Source organism: Mus caroli, unplaced genomic scaffold (assembly GCF_978045245.1).
Source record: "Mus caroli unplaced genomic scaffold, Mus_caroli_1 scaffold_9, whole genome shotgun sequence".
NCBI classification, from domain to species: Eukaryota; Metazoa; Chordata; class Mammalia; order Rodentia; family Muridae; genus Mus; species Mus caroli.
In genome coordinates this window covers 79,151,416-79,168,929 of record NW_028227264.1, presented here as the reverse complement: position 1 = coordinate 79,168,929, position 17,514 = coordinate 79,151,416, and the positions used below count along the sequence as shown (strand labels likewise).

General features: G+C 55.1%; 1 protein-coding gene and 1 pseudogene across 1 annotated transcript; both read left to right on the top strand.

The window, feature by feature from the left end:
- Nucleotides 1-3,209: 3,209 nt before the first annotated feature.
- On the top strand, nucleotides 3,210-10,676 carry Mex3d (mex-3 RNA binding family member D). The gene is made up of 3 exons (XM_021174385.3): nucleotides 3,210-4,160; nucleotides 8,419-9,801; nucleotides 9,978-10,676. Exons 1-3 carry the CDS (start codon nucleotides 3,401-3,403, stop codon nucleotides 10,031-10,033), a joined length of 2,199 nt encoding a protein of 732 aa, XP_021030044.2. The 5' UTR covers nucleotides 3,210-3,400; the 3' UTR covers nucleotides 10,034-10,676.
- Nucleotides 10,677-13,730: 3,054 nt separating this feature from the next.
- LOC110302711 (small ribosomal subunit protein uS8 pseudogene) lies at nucleotides 13,731-14,145 on the top strand (annotated as a pseudogene).
- Nucleotides 14,146-17,514: the final 3,369 nt, after the last annotated feature.

The following is a 17,514-nucleotide window of genomic DNA, read 5'->3' as shown; positions in this document are numbered from 1 at the left end:
TCTTTGGGAGAGCGGCCAGAACTGTAAGCATTGAATCATGTCTTCCTCGTATTTATTGCTTAATTTGTTTAGAGATTAGGATGAACGTAGGCTCGGGTGCATACTCGGATACACTCCACTGCTGAGACACCACAGTCCTCCAAGTGTTGAGTTTATCTCAGGTTACTTTATTGTTTTATGTTGTTCATGGTGTCTGTGTTCATGAGTAAGTACATGCATGCCGTGTGTTCATGAGTAAGTACACACCTGCATGCCTGTCATAGTCCACCACAGCTGATGTCACCCCTCAGATCCCTTCCAGCAGGTCACTGGCAGGGTCAGGGCCTACCATACCACGATTTTTACATACCTACATCTTGGGGATGTGACTCAGGCCCATCACAGTGGCAGGGCAAGTACTTCACCCAGTGTTGGTTCCTGGGGTCAGTTCCACACCCCAAAGGCTCCTCCAGGGAAATGCCCCAGCAGCCTCACCTGAAACCCTCCCTGCACTGTCTCTAGAACTGGGCTCTGCTGAACCATGTATGTGATGCTGTGGCTGGAACCCTGGGCTCTCTGCATGCTGGGTGAGAGAAATACCCTTATGCTGTTGATGTTTGCAGATAAGATCTTTCTCTCTAGACCGGGCTGGCCTCGAACTCAAGGAGACCCACCTGCCTCTGCCTCCTGTGTGCTGAGATTGAAGGCGTGAGACACCATACTCAGTTCACCCCTTGGTCAGAGGCAAATGGATCTCTTGAGTTCGAAGACAGCCTGGTCTACAGAGTGAGTTCCAGGACAGCCAGGGCTACACACTCAGGAAAAAAAAAATGTGTACACCCGAGTTTCTGTCTGTGCACCACATGCATACAGGAGCCCTAAAGGTCCAAAGAGGGCACTGGGAACGGACTTACAAGCAGTTGTAAGCTGTTATGTTGGTGCTGGGAACTGAACCCAGGTCCCTACAAGGGCAGTGAGTTCTCTCTCTGCCCCCACGACTTAGTTTGAGACAGTCTCTTGCTGAACCTGGAACTCAGGAATTAGGCTAGGACCACTGACCATCGATGCACAGGGTCTCCTGTCTCCACCTCCCAGGTGTTGGGATCACAAGCACTCGGCTATAATTTAAATTTGGAGCCTCACCATTTTGAGGCTGTCTCTTTCCGAATCTTGGAAGGCCACTTGAGGTGCCTCTGGTGCTCAGCTTCACACCCCGCTCCTCTCTCCCCTCCCTCCTGGTCTACAACTTCACGTCTGAGTATCTCTGCCCTCCATCTGCTCACAGCCAGCAGTTCAAACCCTGGCTGGGTGGGCAGAAGTGGCCTGCTTGACTGCATGCAGCCCAGGGCAGCCTCTGGCTTTGAATACCTGCCAAGTCAAGGACGAGGACTGTAGCTGGGGCCCAGGGAATGGCTAGACATAGATGGTAGGAAAAAGAATCAGTACTTCCTTTTTTTTCCTTTTCTCCCTGCCCTCCTGAGGCAAGGTTTCTCTGCATAGTCTTGTCTGTACTGGAATTCCCCATGTAGACCAGGCTGGCCCCAAACTCACAGAGAAACTGCCTGTCTGCCTCCCAAGTCCTGTGCCACTACCAGCATCCACCTTTGATTTAACAATAATCTAATAATAATAGTAATTATTATTAAACTGGCTCTTAATTCACAGCCCTGGCTGACCTGGAACTTCCCAAGTAAACTAGGATGGCTTGGGACTTAGAGGTGCGAGCCATGGTACCCTACTGGCTCTTGCCCTTTAATTAGGGTCAAGGTGGCTTCTGGGCAGAAGAACCAACACACTGGGGGTGTGAGGACACTGTGTTCCAACTTGCACTTGTGTTCATGATGGTTGTAAAAGTGACCAGAAGGCATGGATTGGGGGAGGGGCACTGTTGTGGCTAAGAGAGCTGCAGAATGGAGCGGCCTCTGCCCCAGACCCAGGACACAACTGACCTGAGGTTGCAGTCAGCCGTAGGCAAGGACCCAGACAAGGTCCATCCTGTTCCCTGTTCATGAGAAATCTCAACAGGAACTCTGAGGTATATGCAACAGCTGGGGACAGTATGGCCCTGGAGGTGGGCAGAGCCTGTGGAAACGGCTGCCTTCTGGCTGCCTTCTTCAGAGCCCAGCATCTCCAGTGAGGGTCGTCTCAAATGGTTATGGGCATTGTCTGCTGGGAAGCGATTCACCCCACAATTCCTAAGTGCTTATGTCTAAGTTTGGGTAGACACAGCCCCCTCCACCCCCAAGGATGAGTTGTTGGGAAAGACTTGGCTTGGGGAAAGGGACCTTTGGCTGCCCAGACACCGTGCCAGGAAGGACGTGACTCGGGGAATGGGTCCCCAAGTCATTAGATGTGCTTGGGATAGAGGCGCCGTCTGGAGGAGGACGGAACCAGCTGGAAGAACACAGCACAGGAGCGGGCGCCACCCTGTTACTCAGAGAGGGTTCCATGACTTTGAGGGTGAGGTGGGGGACCAGAGTCACTGTGGTACCCTAAACTAGAGAGTCCCCAGGTGCACATAGGTAGAAGTCCCCGGCTTCTGGAGGGCAAGGACAGCCTGGGGCAAGCCAGTACAAGAGAATATTGCCTTTAAGATGAGATGGTAGTCACAGTGTAGGGGCTGATGTGAAAGAAAACACCCTGTGGCTGCGAGGTGATCCCTGCCAGAGGGTCCCCAAGGTCTCCAGGCACACGGGGAGGATTTCCCTGCTCTCGAAGAGCGAGGACTGACAAAGGAAGAAAGACACAGGAGGGGGACTCTACACTTTTGCGCACAGAGATTTTGTGGGATCGGTGAAGGGGAAACACAGTGTGGCCGCGAAGTGATCCCTGACAGAGGTCCCGAAGGTCCCCTGGCGGGCACTGGGAGGAGGCCGGGGAAGCCAGGGGTGATGGTGAGGGCTCCTGGAGCACACGTCCCTTCCAAGATCCCCGGGACACACCGAGGTGGCTCTGAGAACTGCGGGCTCCACCGACCCACCTGTGGCGCCTCCCGCAAAAGCGGGCGGGCCAGGGGGAGGGGAAGAGGGAGGAGGAAGGGGAGGGTCCGCACCCTGGGCGGGGGCGGGGCAAACACGTGACTGCCGTCCCGGCCCGCGCGTGCGCAGCGGCGTTGCCCATTGTTGGCCGCGGTGACGTCGCGGGGCGGGGCCGGGGCGGGGCGGCGGGAGGGCGGAGGGAGGGAGGGCACGAGCGTCCCGTGCCACCGCCGCCGCCGCCGCCGCCGCCGCCGCCGCCTCGGCCGCCCAGGAGCCGCCGCCAGCCCCGCCACAGCGCCACCGCCCCGCAGCCCCGCGTCCCCGCAGTATCCCCGCGCCGCCGTCCCCGCCCCGCCGCTGGATGCCGGCGGCCGGCGGCCGAGCTCGCAGACGCGGAGGGCGGCGCGGGCGGCGGCGGCGGCGCGGGCCCGAGCGCTAAAGCCATGCCGGGCTCCACCGGGCAGCCCGACGCGGGCGGCGCGGGAACCGGGACCACCGCCGGCGACCCCGGGCATCCGCACCCTGCACTCGCGGGAGCCGAGGATGCCGCGCCCCGGCCGCCACCCGAGCCCGACGACGCGGCCGCTGCGCTGCGCCTGGCGCTGGACCAGCTGTCCGCGCTCGGGCTGGGGGGCGCGCGCCCCGGAGATGAAGGGATGGCGACACGCAGCGCGGACGGGGCGACAGAACGCGGAGAGGATGAGCCCGCGCCCCCCGACGAGCTCGAGGTGGCCGTGGCGCCCCCGGTGACTGGTGCGCCCTCGATGGGCGTGGGACCCTCGATGGCCCTGGCACCCTCGGTGACTTGTGCACCCTCGATGGCCCTGGCACCCTCGGTGACCAGTGCACCCTCGATGGCCCTGGCACCCTCGGTGACTTGTGCACCCTGCATGGCTGTGGCACCCTCGGTGACGGTGGCACCCTCAATGGCACTGACACCCTCGGTGACCCTGGCACCCACGATGGCCGTGGCTTCTTCGGTGGCCCCCGGCGGGCTGCCTCTTTTGGACCCCGACGTGAGCCCCCGGCCATCACCCCCAGACGTGTTCGCCAGCTTCGCGCCACACCCGGCTGCCCTGGGTCCCTCGACGCTGCTGGCTGAGCAGTTGAACGTGATCGGGAGTCGCAAGAAAAGCGTGAACATGACCGAGTGTGTGCCGGTGCCCAGCTCGGAGCATGTCGCGGAGATCGTGGGTCGTCAGGGTGAGTGGCTGCCGTCGAGGGGTGCAGGGGTGCACTTATTCTCCTGGATAAATATTGAGGGGGGCACGTATGTTTTGGTGGGAGGAAGGGACAAGCTGTGACCCGTTTTAGCCCAGGGTGAATGTGACCAGGAGACCCCAGGGACACGCCCCGTGTGGAATCTAGGCCTCGGTGGATTTCTTGGCGCCTTTGTTCAAAGCTGCCGGCTGCTGCAGAAGTTGGGCACTGCCCAAGCTGTGGCCACAGCCGCGGCCTTTGTCTGGGTTCCTAGGGACAACCACAGTCCATGTGCCATAGCTGGGGACACCTTAGGACATAGGCCCCTTAGAAGCAGCTAGGGCTGCCCCCCACCCACCCACAGATAGGCATGGGGCGGGGCCAGCTTAGACTTGCTAGCCCAGGGAGGGTGCCCGGAGGGCAGGATTGAAGTATAGTAGTTTAGATAGAAGGTGCCTCTCTTAGCTCTCTAGCTTGGGGGTCCAGACTAGGTGCTGTCCTCTGAGAAAAGGACTGTAGCCCCCAACGAACCCTGAGCTTGAGAATCTGGCATTTATAGGAGGGTCTCCAGGCTGTAGAAGCTCTCCATTGGGTTCACCCCGCCCATCTTGACAGGCTGACCCCCAGCGGGCCCAGGGTGTAGAGATCTAAGCTACCCAGACATGGGGGTCCCTGCGGTAGCACTGTGGAGCTGGGGAGTGTCTCTGTTGGCCGCCCCATTGTTCTCTTTGTTCGAAAGCCAGGCTGAGATTCGCACAGTGACATCAGGCCAGCCGTTGCTCATTGGCCCTTGAGCTGCTGGGGCGGGCAGGACTGTGGTGGGCAGTGCCCGGCCCTTCACACACCCACAAGCCTGGGTAGTGGTGACCCCCAACTTTCCCCTTCCCTCCTCACCACAGCAGCCCACTCCTCGTATCCCGGCTAAGATCAGGGATCAGCCTAGTTCTAAGAACTTTAGGGTGGGGCTCAGACATCCCTGGACCCTCAGGAATGGAGGAGGATGTTGTGAGTGGTTTGAATTGCAAAGGTGACTGCCATCCTCCAACAAGCAAAGGCCACCCGTGGCCACTTCCCAAGTTCCAGGAGTGTCCCCTGCTCTTCTGTCATTTATCCATTCCATGCCTACTCAGAATGGGCACTGCTGGGCCAGGGGCTCTCGAGGGTGGGGACAGTCATCCGTAAGCTAGCTGTCCCTTTGTGTAGGCTCAATGCCACCCTGGGCTGGCTTCCCTCCCAATGCCATCCCCTGTAACTGTACCGGGACCAGTTTTCCAGACCTGTTCAGAGTCTTTGTGGCCAAATGAAGAAGTCAAGGATTGTCATCTTTTGTCCCAAAGTCACCTGCTGCTTGCTGCCTCTTTCTGGAGGCGGAGCCCACCACAGTTCCATGTAAATGTATAGCTTAGCACTCTTTGGAGAATCAAGTCCAGGGGCATCGGGCTCAGTCCCAGACTGCTGTGTTACTGGGATGTAGGGTGCCATTGGTGGCCAACAGCAAGCTTGGCCTTGAGTCCCCCACTGTGCTGGAGTGACCCCTGGACACAGAGCAGATGTTCTTAAGCCCTGGATCGGGGTGGTCCGCAAGTCTCAGCTCAGTAAATGGACTCAGAGCCACATGGAGGGCACCCTGGATATAGGGACAGGATGTCAGCCTCAGGGCCCTTGCCTCTGACATCTGTGGTTCCAGCTTCTCCCACCCAAGCGCATCTAGCCTAGTTGACCATTTGTCGCCGTGATAAAACAGCAAAAACAGCTTGGGAGGACGAGGTTTATTTTAATCTCCCAGCTACAGCCGTTGACTGAGGCTGCGTGGATGCAGAGGCTGTTGGGGGTGCTACCTACTGCTCCTCATGGTCTCTTCCACCTGCCTGCTTTCTTTGAGAACCCAGGACCACCTTGCCCAGGGATGGCACCACCCACCAATCATGAATCACTAAAATGGCCCATAGTCATGCGCACAGGCCAGCCTAATGGACACAGATGAGAGTCCCTCTTCCCCAGTGTACCTAGGTTTGTGTCGAGTTGACACACCTTCTGTCAGGTCCTTTGACCTCTTCTCTTTTTTTTTTTTGGTTTTTCGAGTTGACCTCTTCTCTTGACTGTGTGTGCCTGGGTTCGTTCCCCCATTCTTCCCCAGGGTGTTTCCCTGAGCTCATGGTTACCCATCAAAAGCCAGGTCACGTCCATGGACACAGGAGATGGACCCTACCTGGCTTCCATACCTAACCTGAGCCCCAGGGAGCCAAGGCCTGCCTATCCCCTGGTACCATCCTCTTGTGTGAGCCTCAGTCTTTTTCAGATGTATAATAGACTGGAGGGTATTTTGAGCCATGCCACTGCCCTTCACTGGGGGACCACACCTCCAGCACCTTACTGGAGGATTCTAGGCAGAAGCTCCACCCCCGAGCCACACCCCCAGGCCAGCTCTGTTGTTTGTAGCCCAGGCTGACCTCCATCTTAGGCTGGTTCTGTCTTAACCTCCTGAGTACAGAGATAGCCATGTTTGCCACATGCCCTGCCTGCTCCTTGTGTCTTCTTGGTCCTTAGGGCCCTAGCCACCAACACTACCATCAGGGGCTAAGGCTAGGTCACAGCTAGGGAGAGGCCGCTGGCTGGACTGGGAGGGGTCCTTGTCCTCACTCACTGCCCCCCTCCCTCTCTCTTTCATCCCCCCTCCCCAGCTAAATCCTGGGTCCCTATGTGAAACACCAAATGTAGACCAGGCCTCTGTCAATTAGGACCCTCCCACACCCACACGTCCCCTCCTGAGCCGCTTCTGAAGTGGGGCACACACTGCCTTATGTACTGGGCTCCACCACCACACCCAATCCCTTCCTGGCTTCCAGTGGATAGGAGTAGAGGTCTGGGCAACCAGATGATGGGCAAGCCTGGTACATTTTGGGGTGTTAGTGCAGAGACTTTGGATACCCTCTTGTTATTGGGGTCCCCTGGAAGAAGGCATGTAGCCAAGCAGAGGAAGTAATCCCTCAAACACTGGTCCAGGAGACCAGAAAGTCTGGGCACACTTGGAGTGGCCAGAGAGGTGTGACTTTCCCTAGGGGGCGCTGCTGAGCCCCTGCTCTGGTCATCGCGGAGGTCACTCTCCAGGGTCTACTCTATTAAACCTGCTTATTCAGCAGCTTTTCTGGTGCTGTGGGCCACCTCCCAGATGCTCCCGCCACCAGGGGAGGCCCTCCCTCAGGGACACTCCTGGGACCCCGTGGGATCAAAGACTTCAGAGCCTCACTATGACTTTCCGGGTGCCCCAGAGATATGGTCTAGGAGTTCCCATCAAACCGAGACTGTAGCCTGGTAGTCTGAGAGGATTCCTTTGGTAAAAAATAAAAACAAAAAACCGGTCATGAGCCGGGCGTGGTGGCGCACGCCTTTAATCCCAGCACTCGGGAGGCAGAGGCAGGCGGATTTCTGAGTTCGAGGCCAGCCTGGTCTACAAAGTGAGTTCCAGGACAGCCAGGGCTATACAGAGAAACCCTGTCTCGAAAAACCAAAAAAAAAAAACCGGTCATGGCAGGTGTTGCCACCCTCTGGGCCTCAGGCTTCCACTTCACACACTGCCCTAAGAGTCTAGAACCAGGGGCAGTCTCATGTAGCTCAGGCTGGCCTTGATCAAACTTGCTGTAGCTGAGCCGGACCTTAAATGTCTATCCTCCAGCCTCCATATGGCCAGTGCTGGAGATGAGAGAGTAGCTGAGCTGCCTAGCTGTCCTTGACTTTATGGTAATCCTCCTGCCTCACCCTCCCAAGTTCTGGAACAACAGAAGTGTGTTTAACTACCATAAAGGGCCAGTAAACCCCTGTGGACGGTGGCAGACGGCTGGCATACCTGGATTGTTTTGAGTCCTGGTTATTACATCCCAGCTAAGATTGGGGAATGATTGTCAGCTGATGCTGGGGGGTGTGGCCAGGTTCCCTTCATTGAAAAGTTTTACTTATTCATTCATGGGGGGGGGGGGAACACAGATTCAGTGGGAGCTGGGTCCTTCCTTGCACTACACTGGTCCTGGTGAGTCAGAGTTCAGTCATCAGGCTGGGCAACAAGTCCCTTTAACCCGCAAACTACCTTGCCCTCCCTGCCCGGGTGCTTGCTCTTTTGGCCAGGTCTTTGCATCAAGAGATGGAAATGAGGCCCAGCGAGAGTTCGTTCACTCAGGGAGTTGGTGGACTGTCCAGGTATAGACCATGGGATATGGGTATCAAGTTTGGGTGTCCTAGGTCATGTGTCTCCCTCCCATCTTCCTAGGGTGCAAGATCAAGGCCCTGCGTGCCAAGACCAATACCTACATCAAGACCCCAGTGCGCGGTGAGGAGCCAGTCTTCATCGTGACTGGGCGCAAGGAGGATGTGGAGATGGCCAAGCGGGAGATCCTGTCGGCCGCTGAGCACTTCTCGCTAATCCGAGCCACACGTAGCAAGGCGGGCGGGCTGTCGGGGGCCACTCCAGGCCCCCCTAACCTGCCGGGCCAGACCACCATCCAGGTGCGCGTGCCCTACCGCGTGGTGGGGCTGGTGGTGGGGCCCAAGGGCGCCACCATCAAACGGATCCAGCAAAGGACGCACACGTACATCGTGACTCCTGGGCGCGACAAGGAGCCAGTGTTCGCTGTGACCGGGATGCCCGAAAACGTTGACCGTGCGCGGGAAGAGATTGAGGCGCACATCACGCTGCGCACAGGGGCCTTCACTGATGCGGGCCCCGACAGTGACTTCCATGCCAATGGTACCGACGTGTGTCTAGACCTGTTAGGAGCTGCAGCCAGCCTCTGGGCCAAGGCCCCCCACCCAGGACGGAGGCCCCCCGCGGCCACCGGCGGCCTTCGAGGGGATAACGCCCTGGGTGCAGCCAGCACCCCTGAGCCCTTCTATGTGGGCAGCCGTGGAGGGCCGCCACTGCCGGACCCAAGTCCCAGCAGCCCCTATGGGGGCTCAGGCAATGGGGGCTTCACATTTGGTGGGGACGGTCCCAGTGCCCCAACGGGGACAGCCACCCCAGAGGACTGTGACTTTGGTTTTGACTTCCTGGCGCTAGACCTGACCGTGCCTGCCACGGCTACCATTTGGGCGCCCTTCGAGAGAGCCGCGCCCCTGCCAGCCTTCAGCGGCTGCCCCGCAGTTAATGGGGCACCCGCGCAACCCAACACAGGCACACGGCGCAGTAGTGGCGGTGGGGCTGCCACCACGCCGCGCCACTCACCCACGCTGCCCGAGCCAGGAGGACTGAGCCTGGAGCTGCCGCTGGCGCGTCGAAGCGTCCCAGATCCAGTGGGTGCTGTGCCTTGGCGACCCCCGCAGAGCGCGCTGCCGCCTTTCTCTGGCAGTACCACCTTCTCCACAACCCCCTCTCTGCCCAGTACAACCCTGGCATCCTCCACCCTAGACACTGTCCCCTCGGAAGGCAACCACAAGCCATCTACCACAGCAGCGAACTCCTCTGTGTCTACTGCAGCCCCTGGCCCACCCGCGGCAGCCTTGGCTCGAGAGTGCGTGGTGTGCTCCGAAGGTGAGGCCATGGCTGCGTTGGTCCCCTGTGGCCACAACCTCTTCTGCATGGATTGTGCTGTCCGCATCTGCGGGAAGAGTGAACCAGAGTGTCCCGCCTGCCGCACGCCGGCCACCCAAGCCATTCATATCTTTTCCTAGTGTACCCCTACTTGATGGGGTGGCCCTGGCTTCCCCAAGCAGGAGGGCCTCAGGCCTCGGGGTGGGAGAGGAGGGACCGGGCAGGACTTGGGGGGAAAGGTGGGGAAGTGGGGAGGTCAAGGGGCCTATGCGTGTCGCAAACAGCTTTAACTCCTGCAGCAGGCGTCGAGGCCATCAGCTTGCGGCCCAGCGGCAGCGCCTCCGTTCTTGACAAGTGACAGTATTGAGTGAGCCGGTGACAATAAACCGGAAAATTCTCTGTTTGCACTTTTTATTAAGACGCCCCTTCCCGTTTCTGGGGTGATCTTAAAACAAAAAATAACACGATATTTACAACTCTCACTGGATTTAACAGTGTGGATTCTTGTAGAAACTTCAAAAGGCAGGTGGCTTCCCCCCGCCCCCAACACACACTCCCTTTTTTGGGGGCAAACATACCATTTTGTACATCAGCCACGGGGTGGACAAGAGGAGGGTAATGGGAGGGTATCCAAGGGGGGTCCCATCGACAGATTTATAACTTGTTTTATTGTGGTTGTTTTGTTTTTAAATTAAGACTCAGTGTTGCGGTTTTTTTTTTGTTGTTTTTTAAAAAGGTTTTTAAAGTTTTTTTTTTATTGTTATTTTTACTTCATACTTCCTGTGTATATGTAGGGAATTTATATTAGATATATGTACTTTACGGAATAAATTTTAAGAACTAAAATATATTTTATTTTAAATAAAGCAACGGACCTTTAATCTTTGACAGCTAAATCACTGATTATATATTTGCTGAACTGATTTAAGGGTTTAAAAACATTGTATCCAGAGTTTTATTTTTGGACTTGAAAGCCTTCTTAATAAAGTTGTTTTCCTATATGTAAGCGCTGGCGTTCGCGTGGTGTGGGAGGAGGGAGCGAGACCCTAAGGATAATGTCCATTTCATAGAAGAGCTGTGACCCATGGGAAGGCAAACAGCTTCTGAGGGATATATATACCCCGTGCATATTTGGGGGACCCACCATCCACTCCTGCAGCCTGCACATAATGTGTGAGCCCCTCTCACCCTAGGAACAGACCTCAGCCACCAAGGCAGCTGAGATGCCAAAAGACTGATTGTGGAGTTGATGGTTGCTGGGCAGTGAACACCCCTAGTTAAGAGATTCTAGTAGCATTTGTGACCTGACCTGTGGGATGAGTGTCATGCTGTTCTGACAACAGGTGAGGGGGAGGGGCTGTGGCGAAAAGGTGGGGGGCGCGGGGGAGGATGACAACACGATTCACTTCTGCTTACCCCAGATACAGAGCCTACTGCAGGACAAAGACAAGTCCCACTTGGTGAACAGACGGGTTTTATTGGGGTTACAGGAACAGAAACGAGCCAAAGACAGCTGTACCACCAAGGCCCACCCAGCTTGTGTGACAGCTCCCAAATCTGGGAACCTGAAGCACACTGCACAGCCTGCGTGCCTCAGGTCCAGAGCCAACCTTCGCCTGGTCCGGTCACACATGCCACTCCCCCTGGGGGTTTTCAGCTCCCCAACCTAGGGGAAGCTCTGCTTGATCTGTGCTTCAGCCTTTCCGGACACGGGACCCTAGAGGGTCAAAAACTTCTGCCTCTTCCTTGGCCATGGTTCAACTCCTAGGCAGGTTCCAGAACCCATAGGAAAGCCAGGCATGAAAGGTGACAGGCTATCAGATACAGGGCGCTCAGCCAGAGAAGGAAGAGGCAGGACATCACACGTCTTATGCCCTGTCTATAGGAGAGGGGTCACTCCTAAGACCTACATCCTACTCTGGGACCTGAGGGGCTGGGCTGTTTGAGGTTATGTTCACCGCCACACACAGACAATCCCAAGAACCTCTCTTGGGACCTTACTGTCATGGCGGGGCGGGGGCGGGGCGGTCTCTCTAGGAGCAACTAAGGACCTGGAGGGTGAGAGGTGTGGAAGCCCACGCATGGCTTTAGTCCCAACACTCCCGAGTGCTGAGGCAGGAGGATCTCCTGAGTTTGAGGCCAGCCTGATCTATAGAGTAATTCCCAGGATAGCCAGAGCTACACAGAGAAATCTCGTCTTGAAAACCAAAAAAAGCCGGGCGTGGTGGCGCACACCTTTAATCCCAGCACTCGGGAGGCAGAGGCAGGCGGATTTCTGAGTTCGAGGCCAGCCTGGTCTACAAAGTGAGTTCCAGGACAGCCAGGGCTATACAGAAAAACCCTGTCTCGAAAAACCAAAAAAAAAAAAAAGAAAAGAAAACCAAAAAAATAAAAGGGGGTCAGGGTGGAGATCACCCTGGCTTAAGGGCACCAGGTCCCGTGCGTGCATGCGTGCGTGACAGGTGGTCTGAGGTAAGAGACCCTTGAGCGAGATACTGTCACTCACCTGGATCTCAGCACTCGGTAGACTGAGGCTGGAGGATGGTCAGCTCAGGGCCAGCCTGGACTACATGAAAACCTGTCTTAAGGAAAGAAACAAAGGAAGCAGGGAGGCTTGGGGTGGGGGCTGTGGCTGGGTAGAGTGCTTACCCAGCATGCATGGGGCCCTGGGTTTCAGAGCCAGCACTGTATAAGTCAGGCGACCTGATACAGGCCTTGTCATTCCTGCATGCAGGACGCTGAGGCAGGAGGATTAGGAGTAGACAGTGAAGCAGTCAGATAGACACAGGGTGAGCCTGAAGTGACAGGGACGCACCCCAAGGACACTCAGCCTTCAGCCTTCAAGATAACAGAATCAGCCCGTCGTGCCCTGATGTTTCAATGGCTCCACTGAGACTCTTTGTCCCCGCAGCCCTGACCGAAGAAACTAAAATATGGAAGGCACAACAGTGAGTGGTCAGCAGCAGAGGGTGGTTGTGGCCGCAGGGCTGGGTAAGGTAAACTGTACAGCTGACAGCACCTGCAAGCTGCCACAGTTTGGAAAGGAAGAGAGTGACCCGCAGGGGGTTGAGGACAGGCCGAGCGCATGGGCTGGTTGGAGGGAGCCTTCAGAAGGAGGTAGGACCTGGGGGCCAGTATCAAGTTCCAAATGATGTGTGGCTGCAGCCATATGTGGGAGCGGCTGGTGCCACAGCAGTCGCAGGGAGCTCAGAGGTCAATTTGCAGGCCCTGGCTCTGCCCATCCACTCTGTGTCTGGGCAGCAAACTAGGTCCTCAGGTTTGGAGGCAAACATTTCCCTGCTGAGACAGCTCACCAGCACTTTAGTCTGTTATATTTCTTTACTTGCCTTTTTAAAAACATCATCTGGAAGCTGGGCGTGGTGGCGCACGCCTTTAATCCCAGCACTCAGGAGGCAGAGGCAGGCAGATATCTTTGTTGAGGCCAACCTAGTCTGCAAAGTGAGTTCCACGACAGCCAGGGCTATACAGAGAAACCCTGTCTCGAAAAACCAAAAACCAAAAACAACAAACAAAAAAAACCCACAACCACCACCACCACCACCAACAACAACAACAAAAACAAAACAAAACAACAACAACAAAAAAAAACCCATCTGATTTAATATCTATGGTATTTTGCCTGCATGTCTCTGTGCATGTGCGTGCAGTACCGGCAGCAGCCAGAAGGGGCGTCGGTCCCCTGGAACTGGAGTCACAGAAGGTTGTGAACCCCCAAGTGGGAGCTGGGAACCGAACGGATCCTCTGCAGGAGCAGCTGGTGCTGTAGCCGCTGACCCGTCCCTCCCGTTCTCCCTGAGGTGTCCCCAGACCCTGAGCCCTGGGACCACAGGCCAACACTCCTCCTCCACTTCCGGTTAACATCCAGGTGTTGACCTAGGCGAATCAGGGCAACACAAGGACAAACTGATAAAAACACTGGGATCCCAGAGCCTTGTAGATGGTGGGGGGACCATCTACAAGAGTGTCCTCTGCTTCCGTGCCCTGTGTCATGGCAGACACACACACACACACACACACACACACACACACACGAAAAACGTAGCATCAGCCCTCCCCTTCTCACCATCTTTCTGGTGCTCAGGGATGTCCTGTCAGATGCTCTCAGGAGCATCAACAGTGAGAAAAGGACAAAAGTCAAGTCTCAGGTCCTCATCAGTCGCCTCCAGAGTCTCTGTTCACTCCCTATCGGTGATGACAAAGCATGGTTGCAGTGGTAGATTTGACATCACTGCTGAGCACGGAGCTGGGGAAATTGTGAACCTCACAGGCAGGTTGAACAAGTGTGGAGCAGTCAGCCCTAGATTTGCTATGCAGCTCAAAGACCTTGAGACAGGGCAGAAGACCCGAGTGTGGCTTCACTGTGCTGACACCCTCAGCTGGCGTCATGGACCGTGAAGAAGCAAGACAGAAAGGAACACACAGGAGGGAATCCTGGGATTCTTCTTCTAGAGATCTAAAACATAAATAAAAAGCCTCTGGGGGGCTGGTGAGATGGCTCAGTGGTTAAGAGCAATGACTGCTCTTCTGAAGGTCCTGAGTTCAATTCCCAGCAACCACATGGTGGCTCACAACCATCTGTAAAGGGATCTGATGCCCTCTTTTGGTGTGTCTGAAGACAGCGACAGTGGTGGCACATGCCTTTAATCCCCTGCTAACTATAATCATTTCACGATAAATGACACAGGCAGAGATCAAGCTTTGGATTCTATAAATATTTCTACTAGGGCCTGGAAGATGGCTCAGCAGGTGCAGGAGCTTGCTGCCAAGCCCAGCAACTTGAGTTCAATCCTCAGGACCCACATGGTGATAGGAGATAGTGACTCCAACTTGTTCTCTGATGCCAGGCAGTGGTGGCACACACCTTCAATCCCAGCACTTGGGAGGCAGAGGCAGGCAGATTTCTGAGTTCGAGGCCAGCCTGGTCTACAGAGTGAGTTCCAGGACAGCCAGGACTACACAGAGAAACCCTGTCTTGAAAAACCAAACCAAACCAAACAAAATTTGTTCTCTGACTTCCCCGTGATCATACACATAACAAATATGGATTTACGTTTTAAATTTTATTTGCTTAAGAATTCTGTGCTAGGGCTGGTGAGATGGCTCAGTGGGTAAGAGCACCCGACTGCTCTTCCGAAGGTCCAGAGTTCAAATCCCAGCAACCACATGGTGGCTCACAACCATCCGTAACGAGATCTGGCGCCCTCTTCTGGAGTATCTGAAGACAGCTACAGTGTACTTACATATAATAAATAAATAAATCTTAAAAAAAAAAAAAAAAGCCGGGTGTGGTGGCGCACGCCTTTAGTCCCAGCACTCGGGAGGCAGAGGCAGGCGGATTTCTGAGTTCGAGGCCAGCCTGGTCTACAAAGTGAGTGCCAGGACAGCCAGGGCTACACAGAGAAACCCTGTCTCGAAAAAAAAAAAAAAAAGAATTCTGTGCTAAGCCCGGCGTGGTGGCGCACGCCTTTAATCACAGCACTTGGGAGGCAGAGGCAGGCGGATTTCTGAGTTCGAGGCCAGCCTGGTCTACAGAGTGAGTTCCAGGACAGCCAGGGCTACACAGAGAAACCCTGTCTCAAAAAAAAAAAAAAAAAAAAAAAAAGAATTCTATGCTAAAAAGTTCACTCACCTCGAGGCCAGCCTGGTCTACAGATCTAGTTCCAGGACAGCCAGATTATACAGAGACCCTGGCGGGGGTGGGGGGGGGGTGGGGAGTCGCCCTGGACCGATCTTCTTTTTTTGTTTGTTTGGGTTTTTTTTTGTTGTTTTTTTCGAGACAGGGTTTCTCTGTGTAGCCTTGGCTGTCCTGGAACTCACTTTGTAGACCAGGCTGGCCTCGAACTCAGAAATCTGCCTGCCTCTGCCTCCCAAGTGCTGGGATTAAAGGCGTGCGCCACCACGCCCGGCCTGGACCGATCTTCTGTCGCCTCCGTGTGGCCAAAGCTGCACATAGCACCTTGTACACAAGCACAGCTTGCACTTCCAATACGCGCCACAAGGTGCCGAAGTCGCCACCCTGGGCCCTGTTCCACCAAGCAGCCCAGTGAGCTGAGCCTCTGCCTGCTACCAGGGCCCTCTCTGACATGTCCCAGGCCTTGTCTTTCCCCAGACTCTGACAGTAGTAACTAGAAAGTGTTTTTTTGTGGGTTTTTGGATTTTTGTTTTTCTTTTTTTTTTTTTTTTTTGGTTTTTTCGAGAGAGGGTTTCTCTGTGTAGCCCTGGCTGTCCTGGCACTCACTTTGTAGACCAGGCTGGCCTCGAACTCAGAAATCTGCCTGCCTCTGCCTCCCAAGTGCTGGGACTAAAGGCGTGCGCCACCATGCCCGGCTTTGTTTTGTTTTTCTTTTTTTTTTTTTTTTTTTTTTGGTTTTTCGAGACAGGGTTTCTCTGTGTAGCCCTGGCTGTCCTGGAACTCACTCTGTAGACCAGGCTGGCCTCGAACTCAGAAATCCGCCTGCCTCTGCCTCCCGAGTGCTGGGATTAAAGGCGTGCGCCACCACGCCCGGCTCTGTTTTGTTTTTCAAGACAGGGTTTCTCTGTGTAGTCCTGGCTGTCCTGGAACTCACTCTGTAGGCCAGACTGGCCTGGAACTCAGAAATCCACCTGCCTCAGTCTCCCAAGTGCTGGAGTTAAAGGCGTGTGCCACCACGTCTGGCTGTTTTGTTTTTGTTATTTTTTTAATTAACAGATATATTTATTCTTCACTTATTTACTACACCCGACTGCAACTTCCCTTCCTCCTAGGCCCCTACAACCTCCGCTCCTCCCAGGACCTCCACATCCACAGTTGCTCCACTTCCCTTCAGAAAAGAGCAAGCCTCTGAGGGATATCAATCAAACACCACATAGCAGGTTACAAGACGGGCACAAACATCTCATATCGAGACTAGACGAGGCGACCCAGGACAAGGAAAAGCTTTCCATGAGCAGATAAGAGAGTCAGAGACAACCCCATTCCCGCATCACCACGCATTTGCAGAGGACAAAGTGCTGACCCCACCCATGCAGGCTTAGAGCTTCGGTGTCTGTGAGCCGCCTTGAGCACTGATTGACAGATCCTGCGGGACTTGGGTATTATTATTATTATTATTTCAGTTAATTATTTTTAATTCAGATGGCATCTCATTATGTAGCCCTGGCTGTCTGGGAATTCTCAATGTAGACTAGACTGGCTAGTCACAGACATCCCCCTGCCCCTGCCTCCGGAGTGCTGGGAATATAAATGTCTGCCACTAAGTTTCATTTCGTAGTTTTCAGTAGACACACCTGTGGCTTTGTGTGCAGAACTGTGCCATAGCTTCATGATGATCCACCACTGCCACCCTAGCACTTGGGAAGCCGAGGCAGTGGGATTTCTGAGAATTCAGGCTAGAGAAAAGCTTAGTCTCAAAAAGCAAACAAAGGCCGGGCGGTGGTGGTGCACGCCTTTAATCCAAGCACTTGGGAGGCAGAGGCAGGCGGATTTCTGAGTTCGAGGCCAGCCTGGTCTACAGAGTGAGTTCCAGGACAGTCAAAATACACAGAGAAACCCTGTCTCGAAAAACCAAACAACAACAACAACAACAACAACAACAAAAAAGCAAACAAAGAAAACTGATCCATCACAAAGGCTCAGGGGCACCCAAGTTAGGTTCCCAGAACCCACATGATGGGAGAGAGCTGGGTCCTGCTCCCTACCCTCTGACCACCATGCATGTTAGCCCTGGGGCCATCATCAACACATCAATGACAATGCTCACCAACAGGGCCAGGGCAGCAGCTGTAGTGCTCACCGAGCATGCACAAAACCATGAGTTCCATTCCCAGAACCCCCGAAGC